The 21,228-nt window shown below is 35.4% G+C and overlaps 1 protein-coding gene across 1 annotated transcript; it reads right to left on the bottom strand.

Moving 5' to 3' along the window:
- Positions 1-2,592: 2,592 nt before the first annotated feature.
- On the bottom strand, positions 2,593-17,159 carry LOC113232400 (attractin-like protein 1). The gene is made up of 4 exons (XM_026467106.1): positions 16,985-17,159; positions 6,801-6,947; positions 4,341-4,566; positions 2,593-3,505 (listed from the first exon to the last, which is right to left on the bottom strand). Exons 1-4 carry the CDS (start codon positions 17,106-17,108, stop codon positions 3,310-3,312), a joined length of 693 nt encoding a protein of 230 aa, XP_026322891.1. The 5' UTR covers positions 17,109-17,159; the 3' UTR covers positions 2,593-3,309.
- Positions 17,160-21,228: the final 4,069 nt, after the last annotated feature.

Here is a 21,228-nt window from a genome sequence, read left to right as displayed (position 1 = left end):
GCTGGGAGACGTCTTACAAATTTTGAACGGTACTAAATTTCGGATTGTCACACTAAGAGTTAACAGTACCCTACATTGTGATTATTCAAGTTTGCTGGTTACGTCTTGTCAAGATGAAAGGAATTTGAATAATTTTCCATAAATCAACTACTAACAATAAACGTTGACGTGAAAAGTTATCAATAGCCACCATTTTTCGTTTCAAAACATGCTTATTTAATAACGTTGAAATTACGTACGCGAGACACATTGATTTACTTCGATTCATTTTAAGTAGCTATTGTAAATTACGAAATCAAATTATAATAAAGAAATTAGAGTACTAAATACTATTGAAGTTAGGAATAGTTTTCAAATTTTATTCTTAAAGTTTAAGTAAACTTGAAATAGTGTTCATTTATCGGGAATATTTTTTAAATTGGCAATTTTGTTTTGACATTTAGGTGTTGCCGCTAAAAATATTTTGGTGACCACAGAAATCAAATAAATGTTAAATTAATTCACATTCCACACAAACATAAAATATTCTTTTTCTAATTATTAACGATTATGATAAAAATACTATAGCTCGAGCTTAAGTACCATAAAAAAATAGGTTACAGTGTTATGAGATCAACAATCACAAAGCGCGCCCTCTTTTCAGGTCTATAGATGTATCTAATCACTTATTCGGCAAAGTATTTCACACCTCCCGATAGATGTCGTCCCAAGTATTAAACAAGTTAAAAATTCTATGCATTTTCTTAGTCTAGGGTCGTATTCTAGAACTCTACTCAGTGCTAAGGTCAGGACTTGAGTATGATTCAAAGCACTAGAAATCATACTCAAGTCCTTGCCATTAGGGTCGTATTTCCAGTGCTTGAAATCATACTCAAGTCTGCTCAAAACCTGACTTGAGCATTGAGTACAGTTCTGGAATACGACCCTTAGGGTCGTATTCTAGAACTCTACTCAATGCTCAAGTCAGGATTGCACTGGAAACACAAGCACTGGAAATACGACCCTAATGGCAGGGACTTGAGTATGATTTTGAGTGCTTTAAACCATACTCAAATCCTGACTTGAGCATTGAGTAGAGTTCTAGAATACGATCCTTAGGGTCGTATTCTAGAACTCTACTCCATGCTCAAGTTAGGATTTGAGTATGGTTTAAAGCACTTGATATCATACTCAAGTCCCTGCCATTAGGGTCGTATTTCCAGTGCAATCCTGACTTGAGCATTGAATAGAGTTCTAGAATACGACTCTTAGCCACTTGAAATCCTTTCGGCGGTTTAGGGCCACAATAAGAAAAGACCACAATTAAAAAAGACAATTTCTCAAATTTACCATTTCTTGAATTGATCACTTTATTTTTTAATTAGAAATTGGTTTTTCACTATTTTTAAACCGTTTTGCCATGGAGATTTCAGGACCATGCCTAGATATGCCATTTTTTTTCCTTCACCTACACAAAGTTGTATTGAATAAAAACTTATTTGAAATGTTTTATTTGCCTGTTTTTGTCAAACGGTTGCGAAATCCAGTTGCGATAAACGGAGGGATGTTACCCTCCAGGGCGATAACAAGCAATATATATACTTAGAGGTCCATCGTCAAACTTGTGGTAATGTTCCTAATCCGAAGCCGAAATAAATTGAATTGTAAAAGTGGTCAATGCAAGAACTAGCCATTTCAAGAAGTGTTCTTTTGTAGAAGTAGCATTTAAAGAAATGGTAGTTTCAAGAAGTGGTCATTTGTAGAAGTGGTTATTTGAAGATGTTGTCATTTGTTATTGTGGCCCTAAACCGCCGACAGGCTTGTTAAATGCATTAATGTTACCCTCTTGTCTAATAAACACTGGGAGTTTATTATAGATTAAAATTGAACTATACAAAGGACCTTATTTAAACATTTCTAGTTTGGGTTCAGGGAGGATTAGCTTATATTGACGGTGGGAATTTTTTAAATTATAATAAAATGTTATGATTTTATACGTAATAACATTATCATGTTCCATTTTCACAACGTTGAAAACTAGAGGTATTACAATAAACCGACAATTGCATCTATAAAATTCAATTTTAATGTCCCTTAATCTTAGGATATAGAATACATATTAACCAACAACAAATTAAAATACATTTATTTATTATTATACTAAACGCAAATTAGGATAATCCCTGTGACTGTGACACTTCATTTGACGATGTATAGATGTGTGATGTGTTTTAGCCGCAATGTGAACCTTACTGCGTTCCGGTTTTGTGGGGTAAGGGTGCTGGTGAAATGAAATTACAGAGACTTGTCGATTTATGTCTCAGGGTGACGGACGCAGTGGCAGTGCCCCTCAGATCTTTGTGATTTAAAGCTCTGAATGGCACTGCAACTGTTATGGACAGGCGTGCGATTGTTCGTCTTGTCACCAGGTATCATAAAAAAGTGTATTTTGATGTTGACCACACCAAATTTTTTACCTCAACTGCTACAAAATTTATTTCATAGATTTATATTAATGAGTAAGGTTGTTGTCCTTACAACGATCATTGTGTGCACTATCTCAAAATCCGCATTTAGAAAACGTATGAAAAATCAATTGATGGAAAACCAGCGTATGCTCTGATGCCGGATGTTCCTAACTCTTGTCTTCTAACCGATTTATATTTATGTATGTTTACTTGTAGCTTTTATATAATATAGTATACATGTAGCACACGTGTATTGTAAATGTGTAGTGTGGCATAAAACAGAGGATACACAGAGCATGTACCATTTCCTTAGGTCTCAGCCGACGCTGAAACACCAACGACTGAAAATCAGCGTATGTCTCGCCTGAGACAGGAATATTGCTGAGTCGTATGCTTTTCTTCTTTTGCGCCACTATACACACTTACTAACTTAAAATCACGCAGCCATTTGTTGTTTTAGTGTTAAGTATTAGATTTAAGAGTGTATAGTGACTCAATTTCATGAATAAATGTTTATCTTTCTTTCTCTCTTTCTTTATAGACTTAAGTTTTGTACGATAAGAAAGAGAAGCTTCTTAATTGTCTCCGTGGCCGAACGGTTACTATGCAGGACTGCCATACAGAGGGCCCAGGTTCGATTTCCGGGCCGGGAGATATATTTGCATGACCTGCATTTATTTCTCTGGTGAGTTTGGGTGTAATGAGTGATTGTCTTTGTAGGTGTCTATGGTATTCGCGACACAGGGTCAACCTAGTGCGGGGCTATGTGGAGTGTGTGCGAAGACGGCTCAAAGGCCAAAGTATAAAATCCAGCAAGCTGTTCTTTGTACTTTATTAAATAAAATACAGTGCATGTAAGATTTCATTGCCCGCCCCTTAGTCCTTGTAATACCGATAACGTCCCGAGAGTTGTGATGAGTTGTTCTACATTCAATTTCGGGTATTGCGCGAACGAAACCTGTATCCATAGTGGCGGTTTGAAGTCGTAAACGTAGACGAAGAACGTGGTCAGCGTCACGTTGTCTTCACTGCCGAACGCGTGCTCCGATTTAGTGAACCTGTGGTTAAAAGGTGGGGGTTACTCATATGGAAATTATTTCAAGTTTCAGTTTATTTATTTATTATTTTAGGGTGAGAAACTGTATTGCTTTATCAAATAATTAGGTATTTACAATTGAATAACGGCCTAAATATACGATACACCTAAGGATATTTTCTAAAGAATGTGTTAATTCGTTGTACGTGTACTCTATCCGATCATAAAACCACCTGAAAACTAAAACTATGAAACTTCAATCTGGTAGAGTAGTACTTATTTGATAGTAATTGTTTCGGACGGAGATCGAGAGTAAGTCAATGGTTCAGGCTACAATAAAAGTCTAGAACGAATAATTTAGGCATAAAATATTAACGTTTACGTAATTTGTATAAGGATATATTTCTTTTCAAGTACTACAGAGGACCTATTCAATTTTGGTTTTCAACTGAAGCCTTGTAGTTATTAAATTCACATTTATCCCAAAATTTGTAAATTGCCTAGCGGTTTAACGACACACCGCGCCGCCCACTGCCCCATCAGTTACCATCGGACGCTTGTCGACGTCAGATCTGTGTTAAATTTTCTCCACCTGTTATTATTTTATTCATATTGTTTGCGGGACGTGAGAGAAGATGAAGTGGCGACAACACAGATGAGTTACGGCCGACACTACTGAGGTGACCAGTCGAGTTGAAGATGATGATTGGTTTTTTATGTGATGATGATTGTCTGTAGTATTACTTATGTCAAATTCTGCAATTCTGAACTTATGTATAAAAATGATCACAAGTTCAGATCTTTTTGATGACAAAACAATCTCTATTCCATCTAGTTAAAAAAGAACAAAATCTCACTTGTATTTAAAATGAGTGCAGTTCACATTACTCAACAGAGTCCGCTCAGTGGGATCTCCTTTCGTCCGCACGGTGAGGTTCATCCGCGCGTGAGACGAGCACGTGATGTTGAAGTCCGCGTCTACGTCCGGCTTCACGGGCGCGTTGCGGAAATTGATTGCGGATAAGTGTCGGTCTTCCTTTTTTGACAGATTAAACGTGTATTGGTAGTCTACTGCTAGTTCATCTGTGAAAGAAAATGGTGCATATTTTGATGATGCCACTCAGGCTTGTTATAATTATTAAACAAAAATCGGACATTTAGAAAAAATCTGATCTTTTTTTATAACATCAAGTGAAGGGACAAACAAGTCGTGCGCCTGATGGTAAGCTACACGCTTGTCCATAACAGTTGCAGTGACATTCAAAGCTTTAAATCGTAAAGATCTGAAGGGCACTGCCACTGCGCCCGTCACCCTGAGACATAAGTTGATAAGACTCATGTGCTTGTAATTTGACCAGCACCCTTACTTTTCAAAACCGGAACGCAGTAATGCTGACATTATTGCTTGGCGGCAAAAATAGGTAAGGTGGCAGTACTTCTCTGGACGAACTCTTTCACAAGGAGTTCTACTGCCACTAAACTTTTTTTATTTAAAAAAATTCACTTCAATCCGGTTGGATTCGAACCAACGTCTCCCAGCAAACCGTGCTAGACGCTACGCCATCACTTCCACCATTATACGTTTGCGCTTAGGCTATGTTTGCACCCCTGTATTTTTGCGTAAAATCACGAGTCCGAGATCACTCTCTGTGCGAGTGCGGTCTAGACGAGACGGTAGCTTGGAACACATTCTTTTTCAATTGCCCTAATATTGCTGTTCCACTTTATAACTTACTTCTTCCAAAATTGTATAACGTGTATATGCAAATAAATAAATAAATAAATAAATAAATAAATTCCCCCGCCCCACTAACATAAATAATCTTTTAGCTTTTGTGTTTCCCCTATTATATTTCTACCCTAAGTACAGTAGTAGTTAAATAATATATACCTATAAGTCCGTGTTACATGTTTGTGCCGTCTTTTGTTTTAGATTCTCACTTGTACAATCCATCAACACCTCAACACCGGTTAACGTCTAATAGATCTGTGGTTATTTTTTTTTGATAATTTTTCTTTCCACCGTGACATGACACAAAATCATCATTCTACGTAATGATGGAGCCATAAAAATAAAAAGTGAAAAGTAAAAAGCTGCGCTATGCCAACTAAGCGACGACGGAACGAAGCAATGGACCTCACGAATTTTTCCATGTGTTTGTTTCAGATCTTTATCGACTTCTTTGCCGTAGGTTCATCTGTGAGAAATCTATGAAAGTTTTTGTTTGCTTAGCGACGTACCTTTACAGCTACCAGCCGCTGACTAAAGATGTCACTTTAATAATTGTAATTAAGTTTTTTTATTGAATGTCAGGATGTTTGACCACCATGATATTCATATTGCCTGTCAATCAAATTTTAAAACAACTCTTTCATTTATTTATTTTATAAAAATCAATTACGTGTTTGATATTATTTGATGGAATATTTTAATAGATAGGTTTTTATTTTGTATTTTACATTGCAATATAGCAATGTAAAATTAAGTCTAGTCTAGTCTAATCCCTTTATCACGACTATCTGTCGTGACTGCGTCTCTTGAACGTTTATTTTATCGTTGATTGACTGTCGTGTCTAGCTGTTTCCACTAGACCGTGACGACGATTCTAGATGTCTAGTCGTTTGCACGACAGAATCGTTTGAAGCTACGATTATTTGCTGTCACATTTTTATCGTGACATTTTAAACGACTGTCGTTCTAGCTCTTCTCATTACCACGACAGTCTGTCGTTGTAACGTCAAAAAAGTCACGAACGACAGTTAATCGTGTTTTACTATAAGTAAGCAACTTCATTTAAATATACAAGTCACGACACCTTAAACTGCACGACTATCTGTCGTCACGACATAATGGGAACGCGCCCTAAGATGCAATCCTAGAGGCCGACGGGGTATACCTTGCGTACAACTCAAAGAAACATAATTCTGTGGAGCACTTAAAAAATTTGGTTTTTATTTCGGCCATCAACCAACCAATAATACGAGCATTACTGCGTTTCGTTTTGGTGTAAGGGTGTTGGTGAAACTACAGGCACATGGGACTTGTTAATTTATGCCTCAGGGTGACGGGCGCAGTTGCGGTGTTCTTCAGATCTTTATGATTTAAAGCCCCGAATGGCACTGTAATTGCTATGGGACAGGCAAGTCGCTTACCACCAGGGGCACGACTTGTTCGTGTATCACAAAAAAAACGCTGTCGCCACAGTACTTAATGGCCGAAGGGGTGTCAAGATGGGGAGGAATTGAGATGATTGATCACACATCGGTCTAGCGTGTAATTTCTATGCTATACCCAAATTGTGGGAAGAATGACTCACAGTAGCAGGCCTTATTGTGTACATCGGCGTAGTAATGATTCCTGTTGTCACACTCGTCGCATCGGTCTCCCACATAGCCCTTGGTGTTGCAGAAGCACTTGCCTGTGTCCGGAGCGCACCCAACTGCCTTTGAGCCGCAATCGCATGCTGTTATATTAGAAAAGTTACTTTATTAATCATTTTATTTTTGGAAATTAAAACATTAACATATCTCCTTATTCTCGATCCCTAACGTACAATCTTGACGAAAAAAGTTACTTTTGTTTCAGTTTTTGACAAAAAGGTGAGATCATGTTGCAGTTAGTGATCGGACTTATAACAACAAATGAAATACGTAAAAATTTTTTTTTTATCCCTTTCACGTAAATAGTATGATTGCATGCATGCCAACTTGACTATAACGTCCCAAATAAAATCTTCGGACCTTTTTTCTTCTCATTGCATGACCATGGCTGTAATGAGAAGAAAAAGGTCCGACGGCTACGGCTAAAGTACACCATAGGCGCTTTGACGTTGAGTTGTGGACGCCAGCCGTTTATACCAAGTATGGATTAGTTTAATTGATACAACAGATTTATAATGCGTATGAACTAATAGATAATATCCATATCTATTTTGTTTTGCTGTCACAATGACCCTGTGGACTGATACTAGAGGCCAATGTATGACGTAGTTAGAAATACAAAACCAATGCAGAATAATACTTAGTTGTTTATAATTTCTTATCATATGCAGTATGACTGAATTTGAATGGTTCTACAATGTCTATCTACACTCGCGGGCACATAATCCACCTTGCATTTTCAGTATTAAATGTCCTTCGCTTTTTAAACAATGTTTTGATTGATCAAAATCTATTATGCAATTTTGAAACTATTATAATATACTAAACGTTATTTCCATAAGTTGTTGTTAAAATTTTAAATTTATAAGACTGGGAAAAAGGTTTTCTTCAATAACAAGAATATTTTTGTGTTCTAGCCCTTTGAGAATAAAAATGCACTTTGGATTGAATTATGTGTTTGAGAGTTTATATTTGTAAATACTAGTGAGACAGTGCAAACTCATAGTACATTAATAACATACAAGTATGATAATAATTATTATTATTTCCATAAAGATTATTATTAAGAAGAAATATTATTAAGATTAAAGTACAATGGAAGAGCGGGCCTTCCTAATACAGGTAGATGATACCTAAAAGGAAGACCCAATTGTAAACTCTAATTTTAAGTACATGTAAAAAAGAAATAAACATAAAAAAAAAAAATAAAGGCTTGGGCCAGTGTCAAGGAGTTCACTCTCGTGCTTCATCCTTCCTCTAAGCCTCCGTTGGACGTCCGACCGAAACAATGACAGTGTCAAGTATGAAGCTTCATTCGCATTATGCATCTTTTAAGTAGGTTCAGTAATATTAATAATCATTTTCGAATTTTCTCCATAATTAAGTTTCGTTAGGGTTAAGGAAAAGTAATCAATTGGTTACAACACCATTATTAAAAAAAAAAATTGAGAATGTACCTGTTTTTAGGACATTTCGGAATGACTCAAAATTGGTTTTTATATCGAATTTGTGAGAAAATAATACTTGAATTTATGTTCTATCATATGTACAGTGCTTCACTAAAATTAATGTATGTTTTTAAAACCAATAAGTTAATAATTCGACTCATCTGAAGAACAGAGTTCAATGTGATTACATAGTGAAAAGATAAAAAAAAGAAACAATTTCGTTATTCAAACCATGGCCTATGTAAAGGTGTTTTGAGAATTTATATATCTTATTTCGTTTTGAAATGTAAAATGAACAACGGTCGATCTGACATCCATAGCGAACGAACGAAACATACTATGTTCTGAGAACAAGTAGTCTTGAATTTAGATATTTGTTCTACGGGTGAGTCGAATTGTTTGGTAAAATAACTGTTTTGTTGATTGCATTCTAAGTTACAACTGTCAATCTTCATTGTGACGACTATAATGCTTTTCGTAATAGACATTTCAAATACTTTCGTGGTGTTACATTAGTGATAATAATGATTGTAATTTAGGTTGTATAATTATTTTAAATAATTGAGGTCAAATACCATATATTTTGTGTTTTAATAAATGAATATATTGAAAGTATTTCGTATATTAGATATATACTTAAAAAAACTTAAAGCTTTTTGTTATTTACATTTTAATTAAGACATAACATAGCACATATTTTGCCCAGCATTCATAGCAGAGCTACCCTTGCGAAGTTTGAAAGTTGTCGTAACTTTCGGATGTTAATTCCGAAAAACTTGAGTCGAAATTAAAAAAAAACCAGTTTAGAGTACACGGCTCAGTACCTACAGTTAAAACCAATTTTCATGAGCTTTTCCTCATGTTAATAAACCTTTTTGCTGACACGCCTTCTATGTCTGTCTGTGATTATTTCCACTTTTGATTTAAGCTTCTTGAAGTATTCCTTGTCACGACGACTTAAGACAATACATTGTTTTTCTTCATCACGGCGACTTGTTCTTTTTATTTTTGTCGAGATTTCCTGGGATAAAATACTTCTGTCTTTACATTGGTTATGGGCTTGTTATGGGCAATGTTCTCACAATAGTTCGACAAGTTTAGTTTACATGTTTTTATTAGGGCTTTTGTTTTGTGTGATATTATAAATTTTAATTTTTTTCGGAAAATATAATTTTACGAAAATGACGCAAAACATTTCTTTTTTGAATAACATTGTTATTGTATTCTTCTTCTTCCAATTCTTGATTATGCTGATGCCTGCTATCTGGATTTAACCGAAGAACAGCTCAACAAACTCAAACGTCTACAAAATTTTTGCATCCGTTTCATTTATGGTCTGAGGAAATTTGATCATGTTTCCATCTATCACAATGAGCTGAAGTGGTTACCCATTAGACTTCGCCGGAATGCTCATATTCTTAATCTTCTCTATGGCATCTTATTCATTCCTCACACACTTGTCTATTCAACAAGCGAAATCATTGAATATATTCAAAAATATGGTAAAAGTACACTACCTTAATTTAGTGTGACCTGGACTGCTTAGGTATTTTTATGTTTTGAAATTACGTTTTAGAAATTTTTATATTTATAAGTATAAGAATATATAGTAGTTTACGATATTCATATATATGTATTGGTTTTATTATTTATTTATAAATATATGTATATTTGCATTTATTTATCAATTTTTATCTGTTGATTAGTAATTCTTCATACACCGCCGTCTTTTTCCTGAGAATTATATCATTACTTCCATCCAAAGGTTGTCTGGCAGAAATCGCTTAAAGCGATAAGACCGCCCATTGTACCACCGCTTATTTTCAATTTAATTGTATTGTATCTGTTTCCTTTTTTGGTGTACAATAAAGAATTTTTGTATTGTATTGTATTGTATTGTTATTAGCAGCGGTTCAAGCATGGCTATAGAAAAACTGGAAGGTGATTCTAATTATGGTACGTCGAAATTTCAAATGAAATTATTATTGTTAGACAATGGACTACGGAATGTAGCAATTGGTTCCGAAGAAGCGACTGCTGATTCTTCAAAAGATCAGAAAGCATACGCAAAAATTTGCTTGAATATACAACCCATTTGCTATCCACATGTAAGAAATGCAAAGACAGCTGCAGATGCGTGGAGAAACCTAAAGTCAACCTACGAAAAATCTGGCATAAGTCGGAGACTTCTCTTAAAAAGAAAACTTTCGCAAATTAAATGCAATTCTATGGATCACTATTTAGGAAATATTATTGCCATTACTCAAGAACCAGCTGACTTTGGCTGCAACGTCGATGACGAATTAGCCTATTTGATGCTAGTAGGGTTATCTGCTGAATTCGATTCTTTAATAATGGCCATGGAAGCCACTAAATCGAAACTGGATTCAGATTTTGTTAAGTGCCAGCTAATTCAAAGTGAATTCAAGAGAAATTCTTCAAATTCCAATTTGGAACACAATGACAAAATTTTGTTGACAGAAAACAAATTTGTTCCAATCTGTCACAACTGTCATCAGAAAGGTCACATTAAACCGAAGTGTCCCAAGCTGAAAAAGAACTCAAAGAAACCTGAGGCTTCGCCTTCAAATAAAAGAAGTACCAATTCCTGTAATTTTTCTACTGAGACTGCCTTAAAAGTTAGTAACTGTGATCAACATAGCTGGATTATAGATTCAGGTTGTTCTAGTCATGACTAATAGCAAAGACTGGATATTTAATTATTCTCCTAAACCTCCTAAAGAAATTACTACTGCCAACAATGATAAAATGGTCAATTTGACTTTAGATAATAATGTTAATAGAATTATTAAAGATACCTTATATGTTTAAAACATATTATTTAAAACAATGCGGTATTGTTTACGAAACAACTGTTCCGTATACACCACAACAAAACGGCGTTTCCGAACGTTTGAATAGGACGTTAGTTGAAAAAGCCAGAACTATGTTGCAAGACGCTAATTTGGATAAGAAATATTGGGCTGAAGCAGTAAACACTGCTTGTTATTTATAAAATCGTAGTCCAACTGCTGCTTTGACTAAAGTTACTTCTGAAGAGCTATGAACTGGTAATAAAGTAAATCTCAGTCGTCTTCGAGTATTTGGTAGCACAGTATTTGCTCTTACTCCACAACATTAGTGTACAAAACTTGATCCCAAATCAAAACCATGTTAGGATATTGTGATCATACTAAAGGTTACAGACTTAGTGATCCAGTTGATGGCAATAAATTAATAAAAGCTCGTTCTGTTGAATTTATTGAAACAGTTAGAGGTATTCAATTTAAAACTGCAAAGCATAATGAAAGTTTTAAAGATTTAATTAACACTGTTGATATTACTATAAATAATGTAAACACTTTAGATGCACATGTCAATGATTCTGACGACGATGATTATGCTACAATAGATGTTTTGTCTACCAATAATGAAGTTCTAGAAGTCGTTGAAAAACCTAATATTCAAACTATAGTTTCATCTGATGAACATGGATAATATTCAGTCAAAAGTCAAGAATGATTTAGAACTACAGAATGCGTCCGATTTTCAAATTACTGATGATTCTAGGCCTGTTCGAAATCGGCATCTTTCTTTGGTTCAAAGATTATGACGTGAATTATTTCACGGAACTAGCGTTTAGCGTTATAAAATGTGAAAAAGCGAAATATTGGTTAGAAGCTATGAAAGAAGAATATAATTCACTTTTGTCGCATGGAGTCTGGGAACTTGTTGATCGACCTAAACATGGAAATGTCATTAAATGTAAATGGGTTTTCAAAGAAAACGTTGATCCAAGTGGTAATTTTGAGAAATTTAAAGCTCGCTTAGTTGCAAAAGGTTTCACTCAGCTATATGGTGTGGATTATGAAGAGACTTTTGCACCAGTTGTTAGATATTGTACATTACGTTTATTATTTGCAATTGGAATTGAAAATGATATGGACATTGAACATTTAGATGTTAGTACGGCATTCCTTAACAGAAATCTTAATGAATGCATTTACATGGAGCAACCTACTGGATTTGAGATTGAGGGGCAGAGCAAAGTTTGTTTACTCAAGAAGAGTTTATATGGACTCAAACAAGCTAGTAGAGCCTGGAATAAAAAAGTGCATCGTTTTAATTACCAATGGCTATACGCAATTGAAGACTGAAAAATGTGTCTATTATAAAGACACATTACAGCACTTTATGTCGATAACTTATGAATAACTTCTTCATATTCAGTTCAAATGAACACCAAAAAGTATGCTATATAACAAAATATAACTGGATAGATGGCGCTACGACTAAAAAGTCCTTGAAAAACCAAGTACAAAGATATGCTATATAAGTTGCTCAGTTCCAACTTCAAGATCAAATTGCTTTTGCTGCAAAAGCAAGCATTGGGTATGAAGGTTGAAAGGAACCGGGAGCAAGGGACTTTAAAGCTAACGCAGTCGGAATATGTTAAAAGTCTGTTAACATAATTTGGCATGGAAGATTGTTACAAAGTAGCGACTCCTATGGAAGTCAATTTCAATCTGCCGAAAGCAGAAACAATCGATAAGCAGTTTCCGTATCAGGAACTTATTGGTAGTTTAATGTATCTCGCTGTTTGCACACGTCCAGATATTGCATTTGTGTGCAGTAAACTCAGCCAATATAACACTTGTTATAATGAATCGCACTGACTCGCACCTAAACGTGACTGCTGTATCTTTCAGAAACAACTAGCTATCGTCTCAATTTTAGGAGAGGTAGTAATAAAGTTGAAATTTCATCCGACGCAGATTGGGCGGGGGATAAGACTGATCGAAAGTCATGTTCAGGATTTCTGAGTAGGTTCTGCTTTTGTATTGTAAATTGGTACAGTCACAAACAACAAAACGTGGCTTGTTCTAGCGCCGAAGCTGAATATTATGCTCTTGGAAGTTCTGTAAAAGAGGCAAAATTTGGAAAAAAAAATTATTTGAACTTAAGTACAGGAGCTTGTCACCACCAGAACCTATAACAATTTTTAATGACAATCGTAGCACACTCAAAATGGTAGAGAACGAATGTTTTAGGAGAACTAAACACATAGACATTCATCATTATTTCATTCAAGAATGTGTTGATGATAAACTAGTCTGTTTAGAGTACAAGCCTTCAACAGAATTAGAGGCAGACTTGTTTACAAAACCCTTGCCTAAGGCAAAGCATGAGTTGTTTGTAAAATCTTTGTGTTTAGTTTAGCTTAACGAAATGTTATTGTAATTTGTACTCTTGCAAATGTCTTGCAACGTTTTTATTACTTAATTATGATTGCTCGTCGTTATTACTTAATTACGAGTGGATGGACCCTTGCAACAATTTTCTCCGGACATCACATTTGTTTCAGTAGACATTGCAACTAAGTGTAAATGGACAGTCTCAAATGAATTGCTCGGAAGTGACCACTTAATACTGAAAGTTGCCTTTAAATGTATTAGTGAACGCCCTATTATACGTAAAAGAAATTTTAAAGAAGCCACGTGGATTAAATATAAAGAAGAATTAGATATCATATTTTCAGAAACTTCAACCACATCTAGTATTGATACAGACTACAGTAACTTCATGGAAAAGATAAATTTGGTAGCAGACAGGACCATACCCTGGATAAAAATCTATCAAACCCCTAGTAGCAAATTCAGTCCCAAACCATATTGGAATTCTAATTTATCTAAAGTGATTGCTGAACGTCGACTGGCTTTAGCGCAAGTTAGACGGAACCCAACTCCCAATAATTATACTATATATAAAAGAAGACAGTCATTAGCTCGTAAGGCCACCAATAAGGCTAGATGTAAAGGTTGGCAAGATTTCTGTACGAGTCTGGGGGAAGAGACTTCACCATCTGAAATGTGGCGTAAAATGAACTGGATAAAAGGCAAAAGCTATAGCAGGAGCACCGCAACTCCAGAAAGAATGAAAGAAATGATCCTGAAATAAGTAATATTCCCTTGAATCTGTTAGAAAAAGAAATAACCCATTGTGAATTGAATAACTGTATAAAACGAAAAGACTTTACCCCTGGTGTGGATGACTTCTCCTATTCCATGCTATTTAATTTGCCAGATTCTGCCAAAATATTTTGAATGAATATTTTTAAATTTAATTTTAAAAACAGGTTCCTTTCCTAGCCAGTGGAGAAATATTAAAGTAATTCCAATATAAAATAGTTAAGCCGGGTCGTGACCCCAACTCGCTATCATTGTTGCGCCTTATCTCTCTGATGTCTTGCCCATGCAAACTCTTTCATTTCATCCTTATGAAAAGAATTCAATGGCACGTGGAGAGTCGAGACTTATTATCTCCTTCCTCAGTTGGTTTTAGGAGAGCTTGTTCTAGTCTGGATTGTCTTTCAAGAATTGTTTCAGATATAACTTTGGGTTTCTCGCGAGGAGTCCCAACTCTGGCTTGCTTTTTAGACATGTCTAACGCTTATAACAATGTTAGTATCTCTTCTCTGGTAGAAAGCCTGAATGGTATTGGAGTGGGAGGAAGAATCTGTCGATATATATGGACCTTCTTGACTAATAGAATATTGACGGTGCAGTTATCCGGTAACACTTCGTTTAGTAGGCAGGCTAACAGAGGCTTAGCCCAGGGCGACCCTTTTTCACCACTACTCTTCAATATTGTCACCATGCAGCTAACAAAAATCGATACGGAAGTTCAAGTCCTGCAATACGCTGACGATTTTGTAGTATATAAGACTGTATATAATAATGAAATACAATCTGTAGTTAGTGATATTAGGAACATGATCGGTATTTTTGCAGAGTTGCTGGGAAATATTGCACTATGTATATCAGAGGAGAAAAGTAAAGCCTGTTTATTTAATAGATCCATAAAACAATTTAATTTAGAATTAGACATAGCTGGTGTAGTAATAAATAACCATAAAAAAATTAAATATCTGGGCTTATTGCTAGACTCCAAGCTCCTTTGGAACTCTCACATAAATGAGTTATGTCAAAAGATTTATAAATATCTTAATATTTTAAAAGTACGCGTAGGTAGGTCTTGGGGTGTTCACTCTAAGTTTATGAGAAGGCTATACATTTCTCTTCTAAGAAGCCGAATTGATTATGGAAATTTTTTGTTCGCTAACTCAGCGAGCTGTCACTTACATAAACTAGACCTCTTACAAAATAAAGCCTTACCAATTTGTGGGGGCTTCATTAGAACTACACCGATACATGTAATGGAATGTGAGTTGGAGACAATGTGGCACGGTGTATTTAAATAATTGTGTAAATTATTTTTTAACTCTTAAATACCGGGGCTACTATAGGATTTTTGCTGATGGTTCCAAAGACATCAATGGTGTTGGCGCGGTCTTTTACGACACGCAACAAAATGTATCATTCAAACTCAAATTGTGTTATGAAGCATGCATAATGAGAGCGGAGTTATTTGCCATAATGGAAGCATTATCCTTTGTTAGTTCTGTGGATTCAAACAAAATCGTTATTCTCACTGACTCTAAACGTGCACTTCAGCACTTGGTTCGCTGTGTCTTTGGAGGTCGAGGCATGCCGATAGCATATGAGGCATTAAAATAGGTATGCCCTTTGTCACAGAACTTATCCCATTTGTAAGGGACCTAAATATGGATCAATGGGCTAAGAGCTATGATGAGATGTCTGTGACAAGGGGTATATGGTACAAAACTATCCAATTACGTCCTCCAAGAAAGCCCTGACTCGAGAAGGATATCCAAGTCACTGTTAATAATTGCCCTTAGACTGCGTTCTGGTCACATTCCATTAAATAAGTTTTACTATCTCATGAGAAGGGCAAAATCCCCTCAATGCCAATTCTGTAACAAGTTGGAGGACATGCTTCATTTAATGGAATGTGATTGGTATGTGGACTGCCAAGCCCAATATTAATTGAAGGACATTGGTCAGGTGGGAGAGCTAAATTTAATGCTGAGCAACCTGTTGACGAAAAGTTCTGAAGCTCTATACTCCTATGTGAGGTCTTGCTTTCTGGTGAGGAGCAATACCTCGCATGGGAGTAGTGACAGATAAAATAGGAGACTTATTTATATGTATACATACATTACGAGGCCGACATAAACGCCCGATCGTTTCAGGCCTCTTAAAATTAAATTTAAAAAAAACAAGAAAGAGGTTGCTCATGTAAGGGGCAGTGTTGGTAAACCTTTTTGCTGACACACCTTCTATGTATGTCTGTGATTATTTCGAATTTTGATTTAAGCTTTTTGAAGTGTTCCTTGTCATGACTACTTAAGACAATACATTGTTTTTCTTCATCTCGGCAACTTGTGTTCTTTTTATTTTTATCGAGATTTCCTGGGATAAAAGACTTTGTCTTTAGACCTCAAGTTCTCTAACTAACAGAGGTCAAATCTTAAACCACTTCGAAACAAGTTTCACGAAGTGATACATCAATTTTTGTTTGTATATTTTTATGTATTTTAAGTTTGGCCTTGAAATCAAAGCTCTATAAAAAAATTTAAAAAATATGGAGCTTTTTGGGCGCTTCATTGCTCACTCGACTTTCCCGGCACAGTACTGGCACCACAATCTAATAAGAGATACACTGGCACTCTGGACCTTGCCAGCCCTCAAAACATATACAAGTCTCATAATTACAAGCACCGTTTATGCAATTCTTTTCACTACACTTACTGTGGGCATCGTCACAAAACAATAACACCAATAAAGTTGAACACAGAAGTGACGACAACCATGACCATTTCCGTCTGTCCTTTGATTTGAACACAAATAAGAACGTTTGCAATCGCTCTACCATTTTGATGAACGAGATTACAATGAGATTTGGTAGTTCGAAACGTGAAGCAACGACCAATGAGTATTATTAACGAGTTTAACGACCGACTGTGGAACGACCTACGTCTTCTAAATTTAAAAATATGGTGGTAGAAAAATTCGGGTTGTCACACTAAAACTCAGTGGTACCTTAGATTGCTGTGATTAAAATTTGCTAGCTACAAAATATCACGTCAAGATGAAAATAATTATTTTTAAAACGGGATTCAAGAAATACGAAATAAAAAAATTTCAAAAGAATCCAGTTGGATGGTACAGAAAACTCCAAATAAAATGCTATATTGATGGACAGAATTTAAATACGGTAGACCGGATCATAGATAATACAATTATGGGCCAAATTCAGGATTTGGGAGTGTGGGTAGACAAAAAACTGAAATTTGAATCACGTGTTAAAAAACGGTAACAAGGGATTGATAATGCTGGGGTTCGTATTGCGCAATGCGAAGGGTGTTAGAATTTAAAGTTTACAACATATTCAAATCTAGGTAATATAGAAAATCAACACGGTAGTAGAACAATAATTATTACATTTTTTCTATAACATTCACTTTAAATTAAAATACAGGTTTGAAATAAATTAGATTCGCTTGTAAATCTTGAACGTGGTGGGGAAACACTTTATCTTGTATTGTTATCATTACATGGTGAGATGTTCCTTATGTGTGTGTATAGTTAGATTTTTAGCTTAAATGTTTCATGTGTAGTGTTTTGTTTAGGTGGAATATCGTAAATAAATTGAACGTAGTTAAACAAAAATGATCCAATGCACATCCAGGCACTTTCGAGATATGACAGTTTGAAGTTTAAAAGTGTTTCTCACTCTCTTGTTTTATTTACAAAACTTATAAATTAATTAAACGTAACTCCAGATATATTTATTTATGTTTATATGATCGATTTTTTGCTGATATAAGAGGTTAGACTTTAGGAACCGTTTGGTACAAAGAACTCATTTTTTATGATTTTGTGTATTGGATCCTTTTGCTTAAATACTTACGTCAAATTATTCTTTAACCTAATACGAACAAATGCCAACACGTACATTAAAAGTCAATGTAACGAGCTAGCGTTCTTATTTTACTTCTTTACTTTTGCAACTAAAGTAAAGAAATAAAATAAAAACGAGAGAACTAAAATATACTTTTTAGTTACGAATTTCTGTCTTAATTCTATATATGCAATAGAAATTAAAATTTTCTTTTCATATATCGGGAGCTTTTTTAGATGGGTAACATTGTCGTGACATTTCGACGTTGCTGCTAAAATATTTTCGTGACAGTAGAAAATAACCAGTGTTTAAATTCACGTTCACATTATCAAAGTGTTAATAATTTATAATGATTACTCTATTCAAGTATATTGTACTACATAATGAAATATCAGTGAATTCGTTAATTATTTAGAGCGCCCTCTAGCGATCCTGCTCTTTAGTTTAATCACTTTTTGTTTTCAGCTAAGTAACCCATAAGTTTCGATAGATGTCGGCACACGTACAAATGTGCTTAAAATTTCTCCTTTTTAATTTTTTTTTAAAACAATTTAATAGTATAAACTTATCGTACTTGAAACTCTCAAAAGAATCCACTTTGAAATATTGTCTTTCCTTTACACTTCGAACAGAACAATAGTTTGTTGTCTTAATTCTTCGTAGCGGAAAAAAGGAACATCGTTGTATGAATTTTTTAAAAGTAACTCTACAATTCTCTTTTGTTATATTGAAACCTTTTTTGCTGTGATGATTTTGACGCTACTTAAGTGTAATCAAAGAAAAATAAGACCTTTTCGCTATGTAGACCTTAGAGGATGGAAAAAAGTAGACCACTGTACTAGAATGACACTTACGTTTATTATTTTATTTTTATTTATTCTACTGTCTCTCTTCATATTAGAAAAATAACTACCTACTAACCAAAAACAATATTTTGTTTTCTCATATTCCTAAAAGAGTTTGACGTAAGCATATCTAGGTATAAGAAAAGAAAAATGAAATAAATGCCAGTAGCCATTGGTTTTCTTATGTCGATAATAGAAATATATTCAGTTTTATTCTAAGTTTCTTTCTCGTTCGGTTTTGAACTTACAAACACCGTGCGTCTCGTAATCTACGATATTGTCGGTTATGACTGAATCTGTTGCAAGAAAAGATTCGGACAACTTAAAAGGCTTTTCTCCTTCTGAAAAGTGATGATGAGGTCGACAATGTACCATGCACGCTCTCGCCTTCAAAAGGCTCAAGTTATAGCGTTCAAGGAATAAGTCTGCAGGTAAGGATTTCCACTCCATAGCCCTTCGCCATATAAATATGGAAGCAAAACGCTGCATGCGAATCCTTGGAATATCCACAACATAGGAGCGGAGCCCCAGCCTACTCTAGTCCCCTGAAATGAAATCATTCAATCCCATCAAACATTCTCTGTGATATATCCTGTAGAATACCGATAAGCAGGCAACTTTACGGCGGTGTTTAAAGTTCTGCAGCTTCGCGTCTACTAACTCTTGGCACGCTTTTCAATTCATTCGCAGTCAAATAGCTAATCAGACTAATGACTCTACCATGATAATTCAATAACAGTTATCGATGTAGTTGGCCAATAGAGACTCTAGTGATCAAATTCTTCTTTTGCTTCAACATTTTATGTATCTAAATACATAAAATATTGAAGAAAAGGAAGTTTTATAACCAAGGATGAAAAGAGAGGTAAGAGTATAATTAATAAAAAAAAAATGTTAGCGTTAGAGAAAATAATAAATTGTAGTAAAAGAGTTGAGTAAAATTTCGTGTTCATCTCCTGCAGCTATTTAGAATGCATATTGTGCTGGCATTGCACGGTCTACGGCCCGTGTTACCACGGGCCTAGCTGAGTGAGCTCGCCGTAGGAAGAGTGCCGCCCGTGCCGCCGCGGGCTCACAATTTTATGGGCCTGTGGTGAGAGCTCGCCTGTACAAATTGGTGCGGCGCGGCTCGTGATATCCCAAGCCATGTGAAGCCGCTTTTAAAGGACAACATTGATAAAGGGGGTGCAGATATGTCTACCCCGCTTCACGGGCCACTGCTCTATTTATAAGTTTGTGACTAGAGCTTCCATTTCGTAAATCTCGACGATTTTTTGGCATTTTTGAGCCTTGATGATGAAATGATGTTTTCAGTTACTCGAAAAGTTTAAAAAGTTAAGAGGAATGTGCATAGACATTCTACAGTTCCAGATTAATTAAAATAAGTAAGTAGTAGGCATATGTGTATTTTATCAAAATTGGTTGAAAAAGTGTTCATCTATCTTGAAAAATTTGTAAGTTTTTCAACCCTTCATTTTTAATATGCCCCTGAAAAAAATAAATTTTGTCTTTGGCCCGCTTTTCGGCAGTAGACACATTTGTTGAAACAAAACAAAATCACGTAGTGGAGACGTGCATCGTCAAAAGAACCACCTTTTCGTCTGTAGACAAATTTGTTGAAATTAACGAAGTCACCTGGTGGACAAGTACCTACATCTGCAAAACAACCTTTACGGCAGTTAGTAGGCACTTTTGTTGAAACAACTGACCAACCTGATATTTTAAAATGGTTCTAATCTTCAAAAACTTTTGTGGGCGCGGGCGCAATAACACACGAAAGTTTTATCGCTATCGGTGAATACATAGGGCGCACTATATGTTTCGGGAACTGGCCACTTACATAAACAATATTTAAAAAATAATTACATTTGAAAATGGAACCTTTGTCTGTAGAGTACAGTTTTTCATCTGACTGTCACTTGTTTTTACATTGTGGCGTCATTTTAGAAATTTGTTGTTTACATCACCATGAATTTAACTCGTGAAAATTATCGAAGTATGAATTTTTACGACTTTTAGTGTAATTTAACAGCTCAGCTGAGCTTCGCTCGGCTTCAAACTGCTTTTGGCAATGAAGCACCATGCAAAACGACTATTTATAGCTGGTTTGCAGAATTCAAACACGGTCGTGCGAATCTCAGTGCCGAATTTCATGATGGCCGCCCATCGACTGCTGTGAACAACAAAAACATCGATACTGTGCGCCGTATGATCAAAACAGACAGGCATGTGACATACCATGAGAT

This window comes from Hyposmocoma kahamanoa, unplaced genomic scaffold (assembly GCF_003589595.1).
Source record: "Hyposmocoma kahamanoa isolate Upper Pololo Valley unplaced genomic scaffold, ASM358959v1 76, whole genome shotgun sequence".
In the NCBI taxonomy this organism is placed as follows: Eukaryota; Metazoa; Arthropoda; class Insecta; order Lepidoptera; family Cosmopterigidae; genus Hyposmocoma; species Hyposmocoma kahamanoa.
This window is presented reverse-complemented; position numbering and strand designations above follow the sequence as displayed.